This window comes from Pan paniscus, chromosome 15, assembly GCF_029289425.2.
Source record: "Pan paniscus chromosome 15, NHGRI_mPanPan1-v2.0_pri, whole genome shotgun sequence".
Taxonomy (NCBI): domain Eukaryota; kingdom Metazoa; phylum Chordata; class Mammalia; order Primates; family Hominidae; genus Pan; species Pan paniscus.
In genome coordinates this window covers 52,048,822-52,069,779 of record NC_073264.2, presented here as the reverse complement: position 1 = coordinate 52,069,779, position 20,958 = coordinate 52,048,822, and the positions used below count along the sequence as shown (strand labels likewise).

General features: G+C 42.0%; 1 protein-coding gene across 1 annotated transcript in view; it reads left to right on the top strand.

Annotated features, from left to right (window-relative positions):
- The window catches only part of PYGL (glycogen phosphorylase L), a 39,600-nt gene that overhangs the window by 12,289 nt on the left and 6,353 nt on the right, over nt 1–20,958 (top strand). Inside the window, exons 4-16 of the mRNA XM_003831723.6 lie at nt 712–815; nt 8,435–8,566; nt 11,470–11,581; nt 11,913–11,995; nt 15,454–15,597; nt 15,825–15,917; nt 16,588–16,734; nt 17,060–17,223; nt 17,733–17,847; nt 19,413–19,514; nt 20,243–20,390; nt 20,510–20,568; nt 20,674–20,815. Of these exons, the coding sequence (XP_003831771.1) occupies nt 712–815; nt 8,435–8,566; nt 11,470–11,581; nt 11,913–11,995; nt 15,454–15,597; nt 15,825–15,917; nt 16,588–16,734; nt 17,060–17,223; nt 17,733–17,847; nt 19,413–19,514; nt 20,243–20,390; nt 20,510–20,568; nt 20,674–20,815 (1,545 nt within the window). The remainder of the gene's footprint in view (nt 1–711; nt 816–8,434; nt 8,567–11,469; nt 11,582–11,912; nt 11,996–15,453; nt 15,598–15,824; nt 15,918–16,587; nt 16,735–17,059; nt 17,224–17,732; nt 17,848–19,412; nt 19,515–20,242; nt 20,391–20,509; nt 20,569–20,673; nt 20,816–20,958) is intronic.

Sequence of the window (20,958 nt, the reverse complement as noted above, 5' to 3'; positions counted from 1 at the left end):
TGGCAGCAAGGAAAATCTTTCCCAGAATTCTCCTATACCCAACAGACTTTCTAGCACCTCTCATCTGATTGAATGTCATTGTATGCCCACGGAGAAGGAAATACAATTGCTATGATTGGCTTAGCAGATTAGACCAATCCAGCAAGATTCACTTCCTGGTTCAGCCTCCCTGAAGCATATGATCACCTAATATCTGAACAACAGTGGAATTCCATTAGCCAGGAAGAAACAGAGCTGGCCACAGAATATCTTGTCAGTCAGTTGCTGGAAGGGAATGGGACACATAAAAGTTATACTCTCCTGGGACTGTCTTTTCCAGTGGGGTGAGTCTTAGGGGAGGATAGAGACAGCTTCCCTTAGAAAAGGCAGTGTGGGGACAATAATCGACATTATCTGGTGCAGGTTGGCTTCCTTATCTGTTCTCAAACAAAATGTACACAATAGTTATTTCTAGATGGTGAGATCATAGATGAGATTTTCTTCTTTATACATTTTTGCATTTTCTAACTTTTCTATAGTATTAATTTTATAATTAGAAATGAGTTATTTTTAAAAATCAATACCCATTGTGCAGTAGTATCTGTGCTTTAGAATACAAATGTGGTTCTTCATATAGCAATGTTTTGTGGCTGCCATGTGTTTTAGGGAAAGACTGGAAATTTTGACTCAGCTTAATGACTCTATCTTTTGCCTGTGCTCTGTTGAATGTAGCCTGCTTCTTGGATTCCATGGCAACCCTGGGACTTGCAGCCTATGGATACGGCATTCGGTATGAATATGGGATTTTCAATCAGAAGATCCGAGATGGATGGCAGGTGTGTCAGCCATCTTTTTAAATTTTGTCATTAAGGTACTTCTCTTTCATGGTGCTCTGGATGATTTATAATATATGGACCTTTAACATAGAGCTGTACTAATTTCTCTGGCATTTGGTTGGTATCAGTGAGTTCTATCTATCCATCTTCCCACTTCAGAATGTATGTTCCCCAAGAACAGAGAGCCTTCCAGTATCACTCATCACCAGATCCATTGCACTGAGGGCAGTGGCTGACGCACAGGGTGCTCTGAAAATATATATCACTGACTGCCTGATTGTGGAGCACCTACAATGTGTGATGTTCCATTCTCTGCAGCAGTCATAATGGAGGAGCACATCTTTGACTCATGATCTCAGCCAAGAACCCTTGATAATAGGAAGCACATTGCCATTTTGTAGGTGAGAACACTGAGTCTCTGAGGAAGTAAAGTTACCTCAGATCACACTGCTGGCCAATACATGTCTGTATCCCCAGATTCCCAGGACCATATTCAGTATTCTATTCTACACTCAGAGTCTTGCCTTCTTTAATATGCCATGGTTACAAGACAAACCAAGTGTCCTGATTTTTTTATAAGATGAAATCAGACAGTGTTGTTAACTGTTATAGCAAATAAATCTGGCACGCATTTAATATGTATAATTACACTGCCCCATAGAAATTTGTACAAATCTATCCAAATGACACTACTTTTACTTTATATAATCAAACCAGATTGTTAGGTACTTATTTTTTTTTTATCTCTGGTAACTGTTTGAGTCTACAGTCGCCCTAGTGTGGACAGTTTTTGCTAATACTAAGTGTGATTTAGGCTTCCTCTCTCCCTATTTTTGTCTCATACATACACCATTGACAGAAATATATATCTTCAGTTTCCAAAAACCTTGAGCTCTCTGAGCCTTTCCCACACTTATGAGATGAGTCCAACAAGAGAACGCTCAGGGACTGGATGCAGAGACCTAGGCTGTGCCAGGATAAAGGAAGATGACCCGATGAGAATGAGTTTAGTGTCACCACTGCCCTCTTTCCCCTCCCTCAGTATTTGGATTCTTTGTGAACCAAAAAAGGGAGGAACTAAAAAATTTGGTTTGATGAGAGAATGTGCCAAGGAAAAAGACTCAGGAGAATATTAGAGATAGAGTGGAAGACAAACTTCCACATTTTGCTAAGGACCAGAGCTGTTTATCTTTAGCTACCCCCAAATAAATAAAAACTGAGAGGCAGCATCTTGTAGAAGAGAAGCCTGGGTCCTAATTTCTCATTTGAGACCTAATGTCAACTTAGGAGACCTGATTACTTTTATGAGGTATGCTGCCTCAATTAGGTTACCAAACTTCCCTGAACCTCAGTTTTCTCAATGGCAAAATGGAGATATAAACTCTACAGAATTATTATAAAAACATGTAAAATATCTGGCACACAATAAAATGCTAATATTAGTAAGCACACAATAAAATGCTAATTTTGCCTAAGAAAAGGAGGATGCTTTAATAAATTGTGCTATTCTATAATAAAATATTAGTGAAGCCATTCATATTATATTTTTAATTAATTTTAACAAAATAGGAAATCATTGTGTTACCTATAAGTAGAGGATATAGAGTTATAAGGGTAATAAAACCTCAGCTATCCAGAGAAGGCCAGAAAGATAAAGGAAAAGTGCTAGAAAAAAATACATCAAAGCTTCAACAGAAGTTGTCTCTGGAAGATGGGCAACTTTTACTGTCTTCTATGTACTCTTCTACATACCTCATTTTCTGTAAGAAATATATATACTATCTTCTATTTACTCTTCTACATGTTTTAGATTCCATAAATAATGTGTATTTTGTAATCATTAAAAGTTATAAAAATGAAATAGGTTGTTCCTCTCCCCAGTGGAGTAACCTAGAGTTCCATGTTGAGAGCCTATTTAGCAGGCATGTCCAGGACAACCAACACTTTGAGACAACCTAACCAAACAACACATGGTATCTAATTTTAGCCTTGGAAAAGGATACCGTGTGCTACTCACTATACTCCAGAATTTCCAAGGATCTCATTTCTTATCTCTTAACTACTATCAGATGGAAGATTTAAAAGAAACTCAGAAAACAAATCTCAATTTTTTTTTTTGTCTCAGGTATATTTTCCCCTTACGTTTTATGAAGGGTCACTGTTATCACACCTACCTTTGCTCTTTTTAAATGATCTTTGTTCCAGGAAACTATCTCTTTCTCTCCTATCAGACCAAGAAAGCATGTATTCCAGTGTTCTTTAAAAAGAAAAATAAAGAAAGACCAAATAGGTTTTGCTCATTCAAAATATTGCAAAGCTGGCCAGGTGCAGTGGCTCACGCCTGTAATCCCAGCACTTTGGGAGGCCGAGGTGGGTGGATCATTTGAGATCAGGAGTCCGAGATCAGCCTAGCCAACATGGTGAAACCCCCGTCTCTACTAAAAATACAAAAATTAGCCAGGAGATAGTGGCGCGTGCATGTAATCCCAGCTACTTGGGGGCTGAGGCAGGAGAATCACTTAAGCCTGGAAGGCGGAGGTTGCAATGAGCTGAGATGGTGCCACTGCACACCAGTCTGGGCAAGTGAGTGAGACCCTGTCTCAAAAATAAAATAAAATAAAATAACATAAGATAAAAGAAAATAAATTCCAAAGCTAACCTTATCAACCATCATCACTTCTTTCATTATGACTTGAAATTGAATCAGAAGGGTATATAATTTTACTTACCACCTCCATTGTTTACTGGAATGGGATTTTAACCGTCAAACATAAAATATATCATACCATAAAAAAGAAATTATTTCCATAAAAAGCAAAAAGCATCTGTCAAGAAAGCAGCAGGCCTTTTCAGAGTATAGTCATGCCCCCACTCACACGTAACACTGTTCTTACAAAGGCAGATTTGGAGAAGGCTGATGAAAATTCCACATGCTGGGAAGATTTTTAAAGGTTGATGGGCTTTTAATTTTTGAGTCTCTTCAAGGAAGATTTGCAGGCGTGGAGTGTTCATCGTGCACACCCTGAGGAAAATAATTGTATTGCTAAAATTCTATATTTACCATCTCCTCTCATGGGGAGTGCAGTAACAGTCCTCTATGAAAATAGCTGGCCCCTAGGAGGAAGTGAGGGGAAAGACAATTGCAACAACCTCACAGAAGTTTCACAATCACACCAAAGCCCTGGGTGGAAAGGCACTCACAGTATGTATCTCGGAGCTGGATCCAAGTGGCTTCTGCAACCCTTCTCTTGCCTCTTAGCACCCACACCAAGTTCGTGATAGCCAGTCATGCGTGATTCACATTACCCAGCAAGCTTCTAATTATCATTGTGGAATTCTTGGTGTGCCACAGAAACATTTATCAGTTATTATAACATCAGAAAGCCAAGTTCATGGGCTCTCCTGATGACTGTTCACTGGTTCTTTGTGGACTCTGTATCCCACAGGTGCAGAGAAGAGCATTTCTTAGAATTCAGTCGACAGAGTCCCCTGGGCTGACCTCTCCATCCCTGCTGGCTGGGACAGATTCCATTGAGTCATTCCTCTAAAGAAATGCCTAGTCCAGCTGCCACCTGCACCAGGTTGGCTCTTTTACTCCACAGATCCACGCTTGCTTTCTTCAGCCCCGTGCAGCCTCTGGGATGAAACAGCTCTGACAGCTCACTTGGATATAGATGAAAGTTCTCCCACCTTGGCCCCCCACCCCTACCCCTTCATATGATTGGCATGTTAGTGCATTTGGGGATCACTGGCTACATGGAAACCTAAATTTACAGATCAATTTGTCAATTCATTGGAAGAAAGCAAGGTAGAGAGAAGGTTTATCACCATCTTGCAGCTTCTGTAGATTTAGTGGAGGCAGCAAGGGATAGTTCTCTCCTCCTCAGATCTACTCAGGTCAACTTGTTGTTATAAAACACTTGTTTCTCAATCTACCTTAAAAACAAGCCTTATAAAACTGATAGAATTATTCACCGATTCTTTATTGAATCAGCGGGAGATTCACAATAAAGAACAGCAAGCAAATAAACTCTCCTACGAGTTGTTAGCCCCATGAAGCTAAAACCAATCATTTACTTGGCAGGAAAAAAATTCAACCAACATTTGATGGCATTAAGAATCTCATGTAAGAGTGTACCCTCAAAAGAGCAAATGTGGCTTATCGTGGTGGCTCACGCCTGTAATCCCAGCACTTTAGGAGGCCGAGGCAGGCAGATCACTTGAGGTCAGGAGTTCAAGATCAGCCTGGTCAACATGGTGAAACCCTGTCTCTACTAAAAATACAAAAATTAGTTGTGTGTGGTGGCGGGCACCTGTAATCCCAGGTACTTGGGAGGCTGAGGCAGGAGAATCACTTGAATCTGGGAGGCAGATGTTGCAGTGAGCCAAGATTGTGCCACTGGACTCCAGCCTGGGCAACAGAGCAAAACTGTGTCTCAAAGAAAATGAAAATAAAAATAAAAAGAGTAAATGCAACCTCTGACTTCCACAGGAGTCAGGGACTGAGCCCACAGGAGGAAGTTCAGTGCCCATCCTCTCTTATCTGAGCATTTCAGGCTTCTTGGCGGCAGGACAGTATATCACCCTGCTGCATTTCTCAGCAAAAAAATATGTCATCAGTTCTCCCGTGGTCATGAGTTTTCAGAGGAAAACTGTTTCTGCCTCATCGTCTTCCTATTTCATACAATACCTTCAGATGGGTTTTACCACAGCCCTGCGTGCTGAAACGAGGCAAACAGGCCTATGGTTCTTTCCTGTTACAGGAAGCAGTGTTCACATTGCTCAGTATTTTAAAACCCAAAATTGGCCCTTGCCTAAGTGCAGCATAAAGTATTTTGTAAGTCAAGATGTTTTGATCCTTTGTTGATGTCAGCATTTTATTTATTATAGCATTTCTAGTTATGAACCCAAGTTAATGGACTTTTTCTTTTTTTTTTTTTTTTTTTTTTTTTTTTGAGACAGAGTCTCACTCTGTCTCCCAGGCTGGAGTGCAGTGGCACAATCTCTGCTCTCTGCAACCTCTGCCTCCCAGGTTCAAGTGATTCTCTTGCCTCAGCCTCCTGAGTAGCTGGGATTACAGGCGCCCGCCACCATGCCCGGCTAATTTTCATATTTTTAGTAGAGACGGGGTTTCACCATGTTGGCCAGGCTGGTCTCAAACTCCTGACCTCATGATCAGCCCACCTCGGCCTCCCAAAGTGCTGGGATTACAGGCGTTGCCACCACGCCTGGCCAAGTTAATGGACTCTTTAACAAGCTTCTTGTCAACTGGCAAACTTCAACTGTTTCTTTATTAAAATTTTATTTTATTTTATTTTATTTTACTTTATTTTTTGAGATGGAGTCTCACTCTGTCACCCAGGGTGGAGTGCAGTGGCATGATCACAGCTCACTGTAGCCCTGACCTCCCGGGCTCAAGCAATCCTCCCACCTCAGCTTCCTGAGTAGCTGGGACTACAGGTGCACACCACCACACTTGGCTAATTTTTAAATTTTTTTTAGAGATAGGTTCTCACTATTGTTGCCCAGGCTGCTCTCAAACTCCTGGTATCAAGTGACCTTCCTGCCTCAAAAAAATTTTATCTTTGTTCTCTTATGACTGGGATAGCGGAAGTTTAGTTTTTAATTCTGAATTACAGATTACAGTTATTGACTTTGCATTGCCTTGTAGCTCTTGGCTGCTCTTTGTGGGGTTCAGGGACCAGTAGAATCAGGAGCCCCTGGGAGCTTATTAGGAATGCAGAATTTCAGGCCCCTCCCCAGACCTACTGAGAATCTGCATTTTAAGAAGATGTGACTTTCTGACGAGCTCAGGTCTCTTTCCAGCCTTCCCTAGGGTTCATCTTGCATCTAATACCTCCTTCTTCCTCCAGTGGCTCTCTAACTCCTAGCTCTTCTAACTAAAGATGTTGTTGCTATGAGTCCCATTTCCATTCATCATTACACTGGTAGTTAATATTAGTGGGAAGCTTACTGGCTTTCTTGATAAGCAACACTATCAAAATTTGAATAAGTGAACTTGTATTCATTTCTCTGGCTGTTGACAATAATGTTTAGTCTAAATTCTCAAAAGATAGTGGCTGTGTTTATTTTTGTCTCTTCACACTGTTCCTGAGACAGGCATTACACTCATGTTTAGGTGATCATGAGACGTCCAACATTGTGTTGTAATTCTTAAGCAGTATCTTCTAAAACTAAAGCTGAGTTTTCTAAGAGATGAATATGAGGTATCAAATAGGTAAAATAACCATATTGGAGATGATCTCATTGACAAAGCTGCTTTTTTTACCCCCTTCTGGCCAGAACACAATTCCATTTTTTAATGTATAGTCATGCACCACATAATGACATTTCAGTCAACAATACAGCACATATGCAATAGTGGTCCCATAAGATGTTAATGGAGCTGCCCCCTATGGGTGTACCATTTCTTATGTTTTATACTGAATTTTTACTGTACTATTTCTATGTTTAGATACACAAACACCATCGTGTTACCATTACCTATAGTATTCAGCACAGTAACGTGCTGTACAGGTTTGTAGTCTAGGAGCAGGAGGCCATACCATATAGCTCAGGTGTGTAGTAGGCAGCACCATCTGGGTTTGTGTAAGTGCACTCTGTGATGTTTGCACAATGACAACGTTGCTTAAGAACACATTTTTCAGAATGTATCCCTGTCGTTAAGCAATCCACAACTGTATGTGTCATATTTTAAAGGTTTCAATAATTTAAAAATACATCCCCCTCCAATGTGTTTGGTGGTGGTGGTGTTCTTATTTTGATGTGTTTGTTTGTTTGTTGCAAATGAAAATGTATTTGATGTCCAGGATATCCTAAATAGAAACCATGGTTTAAAATCGTATATAAGAAATATTTTGTTATAAATTGACATAAATACCTAGGAAAATATTGAAATTGTCAATAAAATAAGTTCATTACCTCTTAGAATATGTTATTTTCAAAATAAACTATAATGTATAGTTCATTATCAAATCAAAATTACATAAGGATTAAGATAAGCAAAGACTACATAATGCAATAACGTTCTGTACCTATACCAATAAGCTTGATTAAAAGAGTGTTCTGTAAGTAGCATTTTCTAACTGATTCTGTATATTCTAGCCACAAGAATCTTGACTGAACCCCTTGTGTAGGACTCAACAGGCCCAGGTATCCAACGATAAACATCCCTGTAAGGCCTCTGTCTTTAGCTGAAGCTGGACAATTGGATTCACAGATGTTAAGACAGAGGCTCTGGAACACAGAGACCTAAGGGCAGATCTTATCTCTATCGTTTACTGTTTGACCTTGAGATCTTATCTCTACCGTTTACTATTTGACCTTGAGCAGTTACAATTCCTCATCTTTAAAAGAGGAATCATAGTTCCCTCCTATATGGTTGATATAATGTGAGGATTAAATGCAGTAATACATATAAAATATTTAGAGCTGTATTAGCGAGTATTATTATTGTTGATGTAGGCTGTAAAAAAGTTACAAAACAGTACTCAGTATTCATAAGTTGTTTCAGTTAAAGATGTTTTAAATTTAATATAATTGAAGTGCTAGGTTCATATTTCCTGACAAATTCTAAGCAATACTGTATCCTTTTGCAGGTAGAAGAAGCAGATGATTGGCTCAGATATGGAAACCCTTGGGAGAAGTCCCGCCCAGAATTCATGCTGCCTGTGCACTTCTATGGAAAAGTAGAACACACCAACACCGGGACCAAGTGGATTGACACTCAGGTATTCAGAGTGCTCGTATAGCCAGCGTTTTGTATAGTATTGAGTACAGTAGATAATACATTGACTATGTAGCGTATAGTGGTGATATTGAGTATAGGGCATGTCGTGTTTTGAATAATAGAATACATTTTTGTAAATAAATCTGTTACTTCTCTTAGCGCAGCCCAGTCATTTTGGAGACAAAGGAGCTGAGGCCAAGAGAGGAGTGACTTTTATAAGGGTCATTTTGCAACCAGCTTTGTCAGAAAATTGTCAGTTCTTTTTTTTTTTTTTTTTGCCAGAAAATTGTCAGTTCTATAGTAACCAGCATGCTTACCTCTTTGGTTTTATATTAAGGTGTTGATAGCAAAATTGAATAATTTGAAATGTCATTCCTGGCTGGGTGCAGTGGCTCACAACTGTAATCCCAGCACTTTGGGAAGCCGAAGCGGGCAGATCACCTGAGGTCAGGAGTTCAAGACCAGCCTGGCCAACATGGTGAATCCCTATCTGTACTAAAAATACAAAAATTAGCCAGGAGTGGTGGCCCATGCCTATAGTCCCAGCTACTTGGGAGGCTGAGGCAGGAGAATCGCTTGAACCTAGGAGGTGGAGGTTGCAGTGAGCTGAGATCATGTCGCTGCACTCCAGCCTCGGTAACAGAGTGAGACTCTGTCTCAAAAAAAATAAAATAAAATAAAATAAAAATAAAAGTTTGCAGTTTACACAATCAATCCTGGAAGCATTTTATTTACACTGTGGGTCCCACTGCTGAGCTAACTTGTATTTACAAAGCACCTCTAGATACTTTCATAATGTATCCAGAAATTCAATTAGAGAGAGTGTGTGTTTCTGGGCCAACAGAGGCAAGGTTAGGGGGCAGAGGTAATATAAGTGAGCTGGCCCAAGCCATGCAACTTAGCCTCATAGATTGAAGTCATCACATGAATTAACCCCAAACTGGTACCCAGTGATGTCAGAGCATGAGTCCAGATGGGCTCTGTGCGTGCATGGGATAGCTTCCAATAAAGTCAAATGACACAGTCACGTGTCAGTTTAGGTCCTCTAGGAAACAGACACCAGAGAGAATGAGAAGTGCAAGTGACATATTGGGGGATGCCTATGAAAGATAAAAGGGAGAGGGAGCAGGATGAGGTGGGAAGGCTTCAGACTGTGACACAGGTGTGCCACCTGTGAAAAGTGAAGGGGAAAGAAGCAGCATTCTCAGGGAGAGCCTCAGACCACAGTGCCACTCTGAGCAAGTGTGGCTGATGGAGGCTGATGGAGCCTGACACTAAAGATTGCCCATTAGAGAAGTCTCGGCCCTAGTGTCCCAGCCACATGGAGTGTCCCAGAGAGCGCAGCTTTGGTGTGAGCTCTGAGGGAGCAAGTTCTCTTTGAGGTTCTCTGAAAGAAGATCTAAGCTGTGCACTTCTTGGGCTGCCTTAATTATGCTTCAAGGGTCAGAAGGGTCAAACTCTTGTTTGAACCGAGACTCAATCCCAGCCTGCAAATGACTTTCCCTGATTGATTACAACTTGCTTTAAAAGTCCAGAGACTTTTATCTCTTAATGAAAGATATTTAAATGAGGGTGATTTATTACTTTGAGGTCGCGGTGATCATGAAAGTATGACTGAATATATGTGATTGATATGGGCCATAATGCTTCATTCATTCACAATTCAGCAGACCAAATTAAAGAGATGCGTGTTTAAGTTTCAATCCTGCCATGACTGTGACCTTGGGCAAGTCACTTCTCTCTCAGCTTCAGCTCCCTCATGTCCAAAATAAGTGGGTTGCACTAAATGAGATCCAGCATCCTCCAGTTCAATTATTCTGTCATTCTCCTTCCTTCGAGCTTGACTCTGATGAGGCCGGGAATAAAAATGAATGATTTCTCACTTGAATTTTCGATGCACTGTGAAACATAGTTAATCTTCCTCTTCTCTATTTCAGTGACTGTCACAAAGATCAAGCTAGATTTTCCAAAGCTTACCTCTTAGACTCAACTCAGCTAATTATCAGCTGATTTGGCAGATCACTGTAGGAATCACTAAAATAACTCCTTATGCAACTTTAAAAATCTAGCATAGCATTTTAAATATTATATGAGATGTTATAGCTTCATAAATTTCCTATTCCATTTATTTTCATCATACTTGAAATCAGATCACTGAAAAACCTATGCAAAACATATTCTATGTGCTATTTTTTGGTGGGTACAAATTCACATTGTCACTTTGTTTGCATATCATATTTTATTATTATTAGAGCAATGGCTTTACCTGAAACATGAAAGATAAACTTTTTTGGCTGGGTGCGGTGGCTCACGCCTGTAATCCCAGCACTTTGGGAGGCCGAGATGGATGGATCACGAGGTCAGGAGATCGAAACCATCCTGGCTAACACGGTGAAACCTCGTCTCTACTAAAAATACAAAAAAATTAGCCGGGCATGGTGGCAGGCACCTGTAGTCCCAGCTACTCGGGAGGCTGAGGCAGGAGAATGGTGTGAACTTGCAGTGAGCCGAGATTGCACCACTGCACTCCAGCCTGGGCAACAGAGCGAGACTCCGTCTCAAAAAAAAAAAAAGATAAACTTTTTTGAATACAAATACCATATCATTCCATTCCACTGCATTTATATCAGGGCAAGGGCACATGGAGAGTCAACATAGAAATACTGTAAAGGACCATCAGTGTGGATGGTTTCAGTCACTAGATTGTACCAGGTGGGGGAGGAACCACATGTTCCTCTAATACCCTCTGCAGCCCTGAGACCCTCTTCTCCATTTAGGCCTCACACAATTTAAGTTGGTAATGGAGCCAGGAATAGAATTCCATTGCAGTCTCCCAGCCCCTTGTTCAACCTATGTCATCACACTTGGGAAACAATGAGCAGCTGCTTCTGTTTAATCCTACAGGTGGTCCTGGCTCTGCCATATGACACCCCGGTGCCCGGCTACATGAATAACACTGTCAACACCATGCGCCTCTGGTCTGCTCGGGCACCAAATGACTTTAACCTCAGAGACTGTGAGTACAGCACAGGCCTTGGTTTCCTTATGCGTGTGCTTAATCTTTTTGATTGGTAGTTAGAACCAAATTGAGCTTGAAACAAACAAAAAAGCCGTGAGTTTCTGATCTGAACTTCAGTGACTAAGCAGGCATTGTATGGAGGAAGTAGGGAGGGCATTTTTAAAGCAATTCTCATGTGAAGTCCAGCATGACGGTGTGTTGAAATCCTTTGGGATTTTTAGGAATTTTAGGAATCCCACATGACACACAGCACAGAGCCAGTGAGATCAAGAGGTTTCCAACAACAATGGCTAGTTTTCTATTTATTGTTTCTCTAACTTTCCCCTAGTTAATGTTGGAGACTACATTCAGGCTGTGCTGGACCGAAACCTGGCCGAGAACATCTCCCGGGTCCTCTATCCCAATGACAATGTGAGTGATCAAGGTTGCTTTCTTAGTGGCAACAGAAGCAGCTTATTTCACAAGAGCCTGTTCAGTAACCTATAAAACACATTTAATATTGATGTTTTTCCATGTGCAGAACAAGCTCCGTATTTCTTCCTGAATTGTGTAGGTTTCTCCTCCCAACCAAGTAAGGAAAACAAATCTGTATGGTGCATGAAATCAGAATTGGTATTTTGCCCTTGATTAGTGACCCCATCACTAATTAGGAAGTTATAGAGATGTATTTTAAAACAAAACCTGGATATAAGAGATGAAGTAAATCACTGGTGAAGCACTGCTTCCTTTCCAGATAGAAATTTTATCTGCAAAGTCAGAAGTCACTGAATATTTTCTGCCTCGCCTCTTCTCTCACTGACTAGGCTCTTTCTGGTCCTCTGCCCTGATGCTAGATGGAGTTAGAGACCCTGGGGCAGACCCATGAACAAACATCTGTTTCTTCTGCCACTGACTTGTATCTTTTTCTTATAGTCAATTATTCTAATTTTATTGTAAATATAGCTTAGTTAAAAAAAAAAAACACTTGGGGCCAGGTGCAATGGCTCATGCCTGTAATCCCAGCACTTTGGGAGGCTGAGGCGGGCAAATCATTTGAGGCCAGAAGTTCAAGACCAGCCTGGCCAACATGACGAAACCCCGTCCCTACTAAAAATACAAAAAAATTAGCCAGGTGTGATGGTAGGCGCCTGTAATCCCAGCTACTGGAGAGGCTGAGGCAGGAAAATCGCTTGAGCCTGGGAGACAGAGATTGCAGTGAGCCGAGATTGCACCACTGCATTCCAGCCTAGGTGACAGAGTGAGACTCTCTCAAAACACACACATACACACACACACAGACACACACACACACACACACACACACACCACTTGGAACTGGATCTCAGATAACTGCTATTGATTCTTGGTTGTTTTAAATATATGTAACTCTAAACTTCTCTATGGGTAAAATCATTTTCATGAAGCTGTAATGATTTTTTTAAAGTGGTCTCAGAAGCAATAAAATTAGCACTCTGCTTTACAAAGATGGCAGAAGACAAGGATCTTGGGGGGACTAGGACATAAATAGTCCTTAATACCAGCTGTCCACCTGGTGTTAAATCATAATCTCTCAGAAGGGAAGATGATTATGTGGATTTTGCTGGAGCATTTTTAGGAACCTAATGGTATATGCTATTATTCCTTTGTGGAAAACATTGTGGCTTCAGTACATTTCAGAGAAATCTCTAACCCAAAAGCAAAAAGTTATTCTATGTCAGGGTCAAAGTAAGAGTTCTTCCAAGTCTGGGACCGTACTGCCAACCTAAACCCAGTCTGCAGGGGCTTGAAATTCATCCTCCTGTCTTCAGTAAGGACCAAAACTAATTTTACTGGGAAATAATCGTCTGCAGTAACTGACAATATATACTAAGTTAGCATGGGGTAAAAAGTTGACTGGATTTGTTGGGTAAAAGGGAGTTCTCAGGATCATGTTTTTGTTTGTTTGTTTGTTTGTTTGTTTGTTTTTAAGAGTAAGCTGATAAATCCTTTTATACTGTAATTACAATAACAAATTCATTCTTCTCCTCAACTTGGCCATAGCCCTGGCATAGGTCAGTGATTATACTTTTAAGTATTAGGGAGTTCAGAGCCCCAGATATTCTATATGCAGACCTCTATGCTCATATTCATTAGTTTTAAGAAGACTCTGGTCCAAGGCTTACATTTGGGGGATGGGGTGCTCATCATTTTAAAATTTTTAATTTTAATAGTTTTAGGGGTACAGGTAGTTTTGGTTACATGGATAAGTTCTTTAGTGGTAATTTCTGAGATTTTACGCACCTGTCACCTGAGCAGTGTACACCCAATAAATTGTCTTTTATCCCTCCAGTCCCCAAAGTCCGTTACATCATTCCCATGCCTTTGCATCCTCATAGCTTAGCTCCCACTTACAAGTGAGAACATACGATATTCGGTTTTCCATTCCTGAGTTACTTCACTTAGAATAATAGCTTCCAGCTTCATCCAAGGTGCTGCAAAAGACATTATTTCGTTCCTTTTTATGTCTGAGTAGTATTCCATGGTATATATATACCACATATTGTTGTTGGTTGATGGGCGCCTAGACTGATTCCACATCTTTGTAATTGCGAATTGTGCTGCTATAAACGTGTGTGTGTACCTGTGTCTTTTTCACATAATGACTTCTTTTCCTTTGGCTAGATATCCGGTGGTGGGATTGCTGGATCAAATGGTAGTTCTACTTTTAGTTCTTTAAGGAATCTCCATACTGTTTAACATAGTAGCTGTACTAATTTATATTCCCACCAGCAGTGTAAAAAGTGTTCCCTTTTCACCACATCCATGCCAACACCTATTGTTTTTTGACTTTTTAATTATGGCCATTCTTGCAGGAGTAAGGTGGTATCTCATTGTGATTTTAATTTGCATCTCCCTGACAATTAGTGATATTGAGCATTTTTTCATGTGTTTGTTGGCTGTTCGTATATCTTCTTTTGAGAATTGTCTATTCATGTCCTTTGCCACTTTTTCATGGGATTTTTTTTCTTGCTGATTTGTTTGAGTTCCTTGTAGATTCTGGATATTAGTCAAGGCTCACATGTTTAATAGAAGTTACAGTTTTTAATTCTACGACCAGGTAAAGACAGGGCAGCTCCATGATCTATAAAAATCGAAGTGTGATGGCTCAGGGTTAGGACCATTTCTTGGTGACATTTACACGGTTGAGGTGACCGACAGCAAATCTATGTGGGAGGAACTTGGAAGCTGGCCACCATCATGGCCTCTAAGGCCTCCACCCTGCACATCATGGCCTGGCTGCAATCCTGTCTCGCAGTCATGTAGGGCATTCTCAGCTAGTCGTGGTTCTCCACACGGTCCATGGCTGCCAGTGCTTCCTGATACGTTGCCTGCCAGGAGGAGGGCGGTCATGTGCTGGTTGTGCTCAGCTGCAGGAACTGGGGATAAGGTCGGAGGCCAAGTGTCCTCAGGCTGTCATTAACCTTTTCCTTCACTTCTTCCCTGCTTCCGAGTACTTGGTACTACCAATTCCTGAGCCTTGGGGAGCTCCAATGTACACACTGAGTTGCTTTTTGGCTTTTCCCCACTACCAGGTCAGGATTTGGCTGTCTTGGATCTTCTGAATCACTTACCACTCATGCATCTGTTTTTCAGCCTCTAAAAGGTTGTTGCTATTGTCTTTATCCCAACCTCTTTATCTTTTATCTGTATGCCTTTAGAGAATCCTTTTACTGCCATTTTCATGGGGTCTCAGGAAAGAGCAAAGGCTCACAGTTTGGCATTCAAACCACCACCCCTCAGCAGATGTCCAATGGGCCTTAGTCTTAAAGTTCCCAGTGCGGGAGACACCAGTCACATTTTGGCCACACCTACAATATGAACCATTTTTATTCTATCTCTCTGGCTTGAAGTTTTTCGAAGGGAAGGAGCTAAGATTGAAGCAGGAATACTTTGTGGTGGCTGCAACCTTGCAAGATATCATCCGCCGTTTCAAAGCCTCCAAGTTTGGCTCCACCCGTGGTGCAGGAACTGTGTTTGATGCCTTCCCGGATCAGGCAAGTATTTAGTCTGTGGATGCAGTTAGGGTCCACTGAGGGATTGACTGGGATTTCCTATCAGATTAATTCCTCTCTCTCAGTGCTAAAAACGTTGAGCAGGAATAGTGTGCATCAAGTCTTTCATAGAAGGTGGGCATATCAGTGCTTTCTCCAGATGTGTTAGGACAAAGAAGCCAGACCCTGAGCCATCCGTTGCCTTCATGTTGATGTCTTTCCCCACCCAGGTGGCCATCCAGCTGAATGACACTCACCCTGCACTCGCGATCCCTGAGCTGATGAGGATTTTTGTGGATATTGAAAAACTGCCGTGGTCAAAGGTCTGGATAGTTTGGCTTCTTTTTCCTTTAATTAACCAGAATGGTTGCAGTTGAAAGACTGCCAAAAACTCCCTTTTTAGTTTTTCAAAGTAAGTTATTGTTGCTAACTTTCAACAGTTAAAGGTATATTTTCCCTGACGCTGACATTTTCCATCCTTAGAGTTTTATAGGGAGTAAGACTATAAAATAAATGAGTACATTCCTAATGGGACACAAATCAATAGCTGTATTAAGGCTTATATTGTGTTTACCATTTTTGTGTTGAAAAAGATTAAAAATTAAATTATCTAACCTCAAAAGACAGCTAATTGAGTGTCCCCATAGCTTTAGAAGTCAGCATTTTACATACTTTGTACTTGCTGAGAGTACTATTTATGTTTTTATCCCTCAATCTGTGTATTTAATAAGTGAAAGACACGTAAGGATAGTAGATAGATTGATCGGAATGCTGTCTTAAGTTTCACCAGTAGCTTTACAAATGGCTTCCCCCTCACACCCAGAACATGTTTCTATTATCTGGACTATTCAGGAACTTAGTGGAATTGAGTACTCTGACTATGCACACTTGGAATTGTCCTGTTGCAGACAGGGCAGGGTTGAAGAAGGGTTTGGCCCATGCAGTGGGGTGCCCACCTTCAGGGCAAGCAGCTGACTCCTTCCTTTCTCCCAGGCATGGGAGCTCACCCAGAAGACCTTCGCCTACACCAACCACACAGTGCTCCCGGAAGCCCTGGAGCGCTGGCCCGTGGACCTGGTGGAGAAGCTGCTCCCTCGACATTTGGAAATCATTTATGAGATAAATCAGAAGCATTTAGATGTAAGTCATTTTGAGAGATTTTCTCTGTTCATGAACATAAGGTCTTAAGGTGTTACAGATGGTTACAGTGTTCCCTCTTACCAAACATCTTTCAATCATTGATACAGCAAAAGTACTCAAGTCCGAACGGGGCTCCAGCAAAGGCAGCTTTTTGAAAGTGCTGAAATGGAGGGATGGCACCTCCGTAGAGCTAACTCAACCCCTCCCTGTGGTAGTGAAGTTTATATTGAGTACACCAAAGATTTTGCTTAAGACATGAACAGCGTTATCCCAATGTTGCATTAAACCTGAGTGACCAGCAAGGGCTTTCTCTTCCTTTGGCTAGAGAATTGTGGCCTTGTTTCCTAAAGATGTGGACCGTCTGAGAAGGATGTCTCTGATAGAAGAGGAAGGAAGCAAAAGGATCAACATGGCCCATCTCTGCATTGTCGGTTCCCATGCTGTGAATGGCGTGGCTAAAATCCACTCAGACATCGTGAAGACTAAAGTGTGAGCCTCCATTACTCTGGCAGTGGGTCTGACACTGATCCATTAATGGAATGATGCTACTAAATGCAGGGTTGCACTTAGGGATGAGGAAAGGCCTTGTTCAAATGTTTAAAAGTATTTTCTTCTATACAAAAAACTCTTCTCTAAAAAAAAAAAGGAAAGAAAAGAATGCTTTCCTCTCAGAGCCATCTTAATTCTAGACATAGGAGCCAAAACAAACAAACAAACAAAATACCAAAAACTATTCTACTGAAAGTGTAGTATATATGTCAATGTGAAGAAGTCAGATGGAAGTGACTAGATTTGGAATTTTTCTGGTAATTCTTTTGAGTTGCAAATGAATTTCTATTTAAATGACAGCCATAGCTACTGTCAGCCTGTCCCTCCACCTTTATTTAACCTTTCTAAACCTGCACTTGGCTTCTTGAATATAACTCCGAACTTTGTCCAGTGTGCAGGACCCTTTGCCGTTTCAGCCAAATTCAGTGATGTGTCTCCTCCGTCTCCAGATTCAAGGACTTCAGTGAGCTAGAACCTGACAAGTTTCAGAATAAAACCAATGGGATCACTCCAAGGCGCTGGCTCCTACTCTGCAACCCAGGACTTGCAGAGCTCATAGCAGAGGTAACTGGGAAGTGCTGAGAGGAAAGGAGGCCTGACTCGAATGCAAGAGGCATATGACTATACTTGTAACTTATAAATCCAGTCTGCAGCAGGGCTGGCTTCCTCAGCATGTGGTTTGTGCAGTCACACAGGGCTCCATGCTGGGTTTAATTCTCTGCTGTAGTCATCTTGAAATTATTTATTATTATTATTATTGAGACAGAGTTTCACTCTATCACCCAGGCTGGAGTACAGTGGTGCAATCTCTGCTGACTGCAACCTCCACCTCCTGGGTTCAAGCAATTCTCCTGCCTCAGCCTCCCGAGTAGCAGGGATTACAGGCACACATCACAATGCCCAGCTAATTTTTGTATTTTTAGTAGAGACGGGGTTTTACCATGTTGGCCAGGCTGATCTTGAACTCCTGACCTCAGGTGATCTGCTCCCCCTTGGCCTCCCAAAGTGCTGGGAATACAGGCATGAGCCATCACACATAGCCGTCATCTTGAAATTCTTAATTTTTGAACAAAAGGTCCTGCAAATTATGTAGCTAGTTGCAGCTAACAGTATTCATAGGACACTCACATAGAAGATGGTTTTCTCTAGTAAAAGAGGATAATAAAGCTCATATAAATAACTAACAGAACCTGGGTTCCTGGTCACTCTTATAAGTAGATTTCCTGTTTTTAACACTTTAATACCAGTGAAGCTGGCCGGGTGTGATGGCTCATGCATGTAATCCAGTGCTTTGGGAAGCCTAGGCAGGAGACTCACTTGAGGCCAGGAGTTTGAAACTAGCCTGGGCAACATGAGACCCACCCCCACCACCACCACTCGTCTCTACAAAAATAAAAAGATTAGCCAGGTGTTGTGGCATGCACCTGTAATCCTAGCTACTCAGAGGCTGAGGCAAGAGGATTGCTTGAGCCCAGGAGGTCAAGGCTGCAGTGAGCTATGATCACGACATTGCTCTACAGCCTGGGTGACAGGGTGAGATCCTGTCTCCAAAAAAATTAAATAAAAATAAAAATAATTTTTAGGCCGGGTGCGGTGGCTCACACGTGTAATCCCAGCACTTTGGGAGGCTGAGGAGGGCAGATCACAAGGTCAGGAGATCGAGACCATTCTGGCTAACACAGCGAAACCCCGTCTCTACTAAAAATACAAAAAAAAATTAGCCAGGCGTGGTGGCAGGCGCCTGTAGCCCCAGCTACTGGGGAGGCTGAGGCAGGAGAATGGCATGAACCCAGGAGGCGGAGCTTGCAGTGAGCCGAGATCGTGCCACTGTACTCCAGCCTGGGCGACAGAGCGAGACTCCATCTCAAAAAAAATGAATAAATAAATAAAAATAAATAAATAAATAAAAATAATTTTTAAAAACTGCTGAAACTACATTTAAGATACTAGCAAAAGTGTTCTTCCCACATAGACTTTATAGACTCTTCTTCGAGTCAAACTATCCCATGTTCTGTGTGATACGTGAACTACACTGTGGTAGGTGACAGAGAGAAATACTGACAGAAACTGCCCATTTGGACTTGATTACCATCCCCAAATTGAAGTCATCTTTTCTTTTGAATTGAAAGAAAATTGGAGAAGACTATGTGAAAGACCTGAGCCAGCTGACGAAGCTCCACAGCTTCCTGGGTGATGATGTCTTCCTCCGGGAACTCGCCAAGGTGAAGCAGGTGAGCCTTCCAGGTGTGGGTCCCCTCCTGGGCACTCACTGTGAGAGTTTATCCTGTAGTTTTTGTTTGTTTATTTTTTGAGACAGAGTCTCGCTCTGTTGCCCAGGCTGGAGCGCAGTGGCACGATCTCGGCTCACTGCAACCTCCGCCTCCCAGGTTCAAGCGATTATCCCGCCTCAGCCTCCCAAGCAGCTGGGATGACAGGCGCCCGCCACCACGCCCGGCTAATTTTTGTATTTTTAGTAGAGACAGGGTTACACTATGTTGGCTAGGCTGGTCTCGAACTCCTGACCTCAAGTGATCCACCCGCCTCGGCCTCTCAAAGTGCTGAGATTACAGCCATGAGCCACCACGCCCGGCCTATCCTGTAGTTTTTAAAAACAGACCACCCAGCCGGGCGCGGTGGTTCATCCCTGTAATCCTAGCACTTGGGCAGCCAAGGAGGGTGAATCACCTGAGGTCAGGCATTCAAGACCACTCGGCCAACATGATGAAACCCCGTCTCTACTAAAAATACAAAAATTAGCCAGGCAGTAGTGGTGTATACCTGTAATCCCTGATAGGATAATCGCTTGAACGTGGGAGGTGGAGGCTGTGGTGATCTGAGATCATGCCACTGCACTCCAGCCTGGGCAAAAGAGTGAGACTCCGTCTCAAAAAAAAGAAAAACCTGACCACCCAATGCTTCTAGGCCAAAAGAGCTCTGGCACCATGCACTGTCTCAACAGGAGAATAAGCTGAAGTTTTCTCAGTTCCTGGAGACGGAGTACAAAGTGAAGATCAACCCATCCTCCATGTTTGATGTCCAGGTGAAGAGGATACATGAGTACAAGCGACAGCTCTTGAACTGTCTGCATGTGATCACGATGTACAACCGTGAGTCAGTCCTGTAGCCAACAAGCCCCCTTGCAGGTGGAAGCAGCAGACTCAGCATAGGTCTCACTGCCCTGACCGTCAGCTGTCTTCCATTTCATCCACTTCTCCATCTTTTTCAGGCATTAAGAAAGACCCTAAGAAGTTATTCGTGCCAAGGACAGTTATCATTGGTGGTAAAGTAAGTTGAATCTATTCAATGGGGACTTGAGGGCTCTAATCTCTTGCCATTCTTCTACTTCATCATGGCTGCCTTCTGTCAATGCTTTTGACCTTCTTCCCCAAGGCTGCCCCAGGATATCACATGGCCAAAATGATCATAAAGCTGATCACTTCAGTGGCAGATGTGGTGAACAATGACCCTATGGTTGGAAGCAAGTTGAAAGTCATCTTCTTGGAGAACTACAGAGTATCTCTTGCTGAAAAAGGTACTACCCTCATTGCAAAATATGCAGGGGCCAGGGCAAACTCTAGAGATTACATGGTATGAAAGATGGGGCAGCCAACCTCCAGGAGCTAGTAACTTAGGATAGAAGGTGTCACTCTTGTGCAGAATAAGGGCCTACAGTAA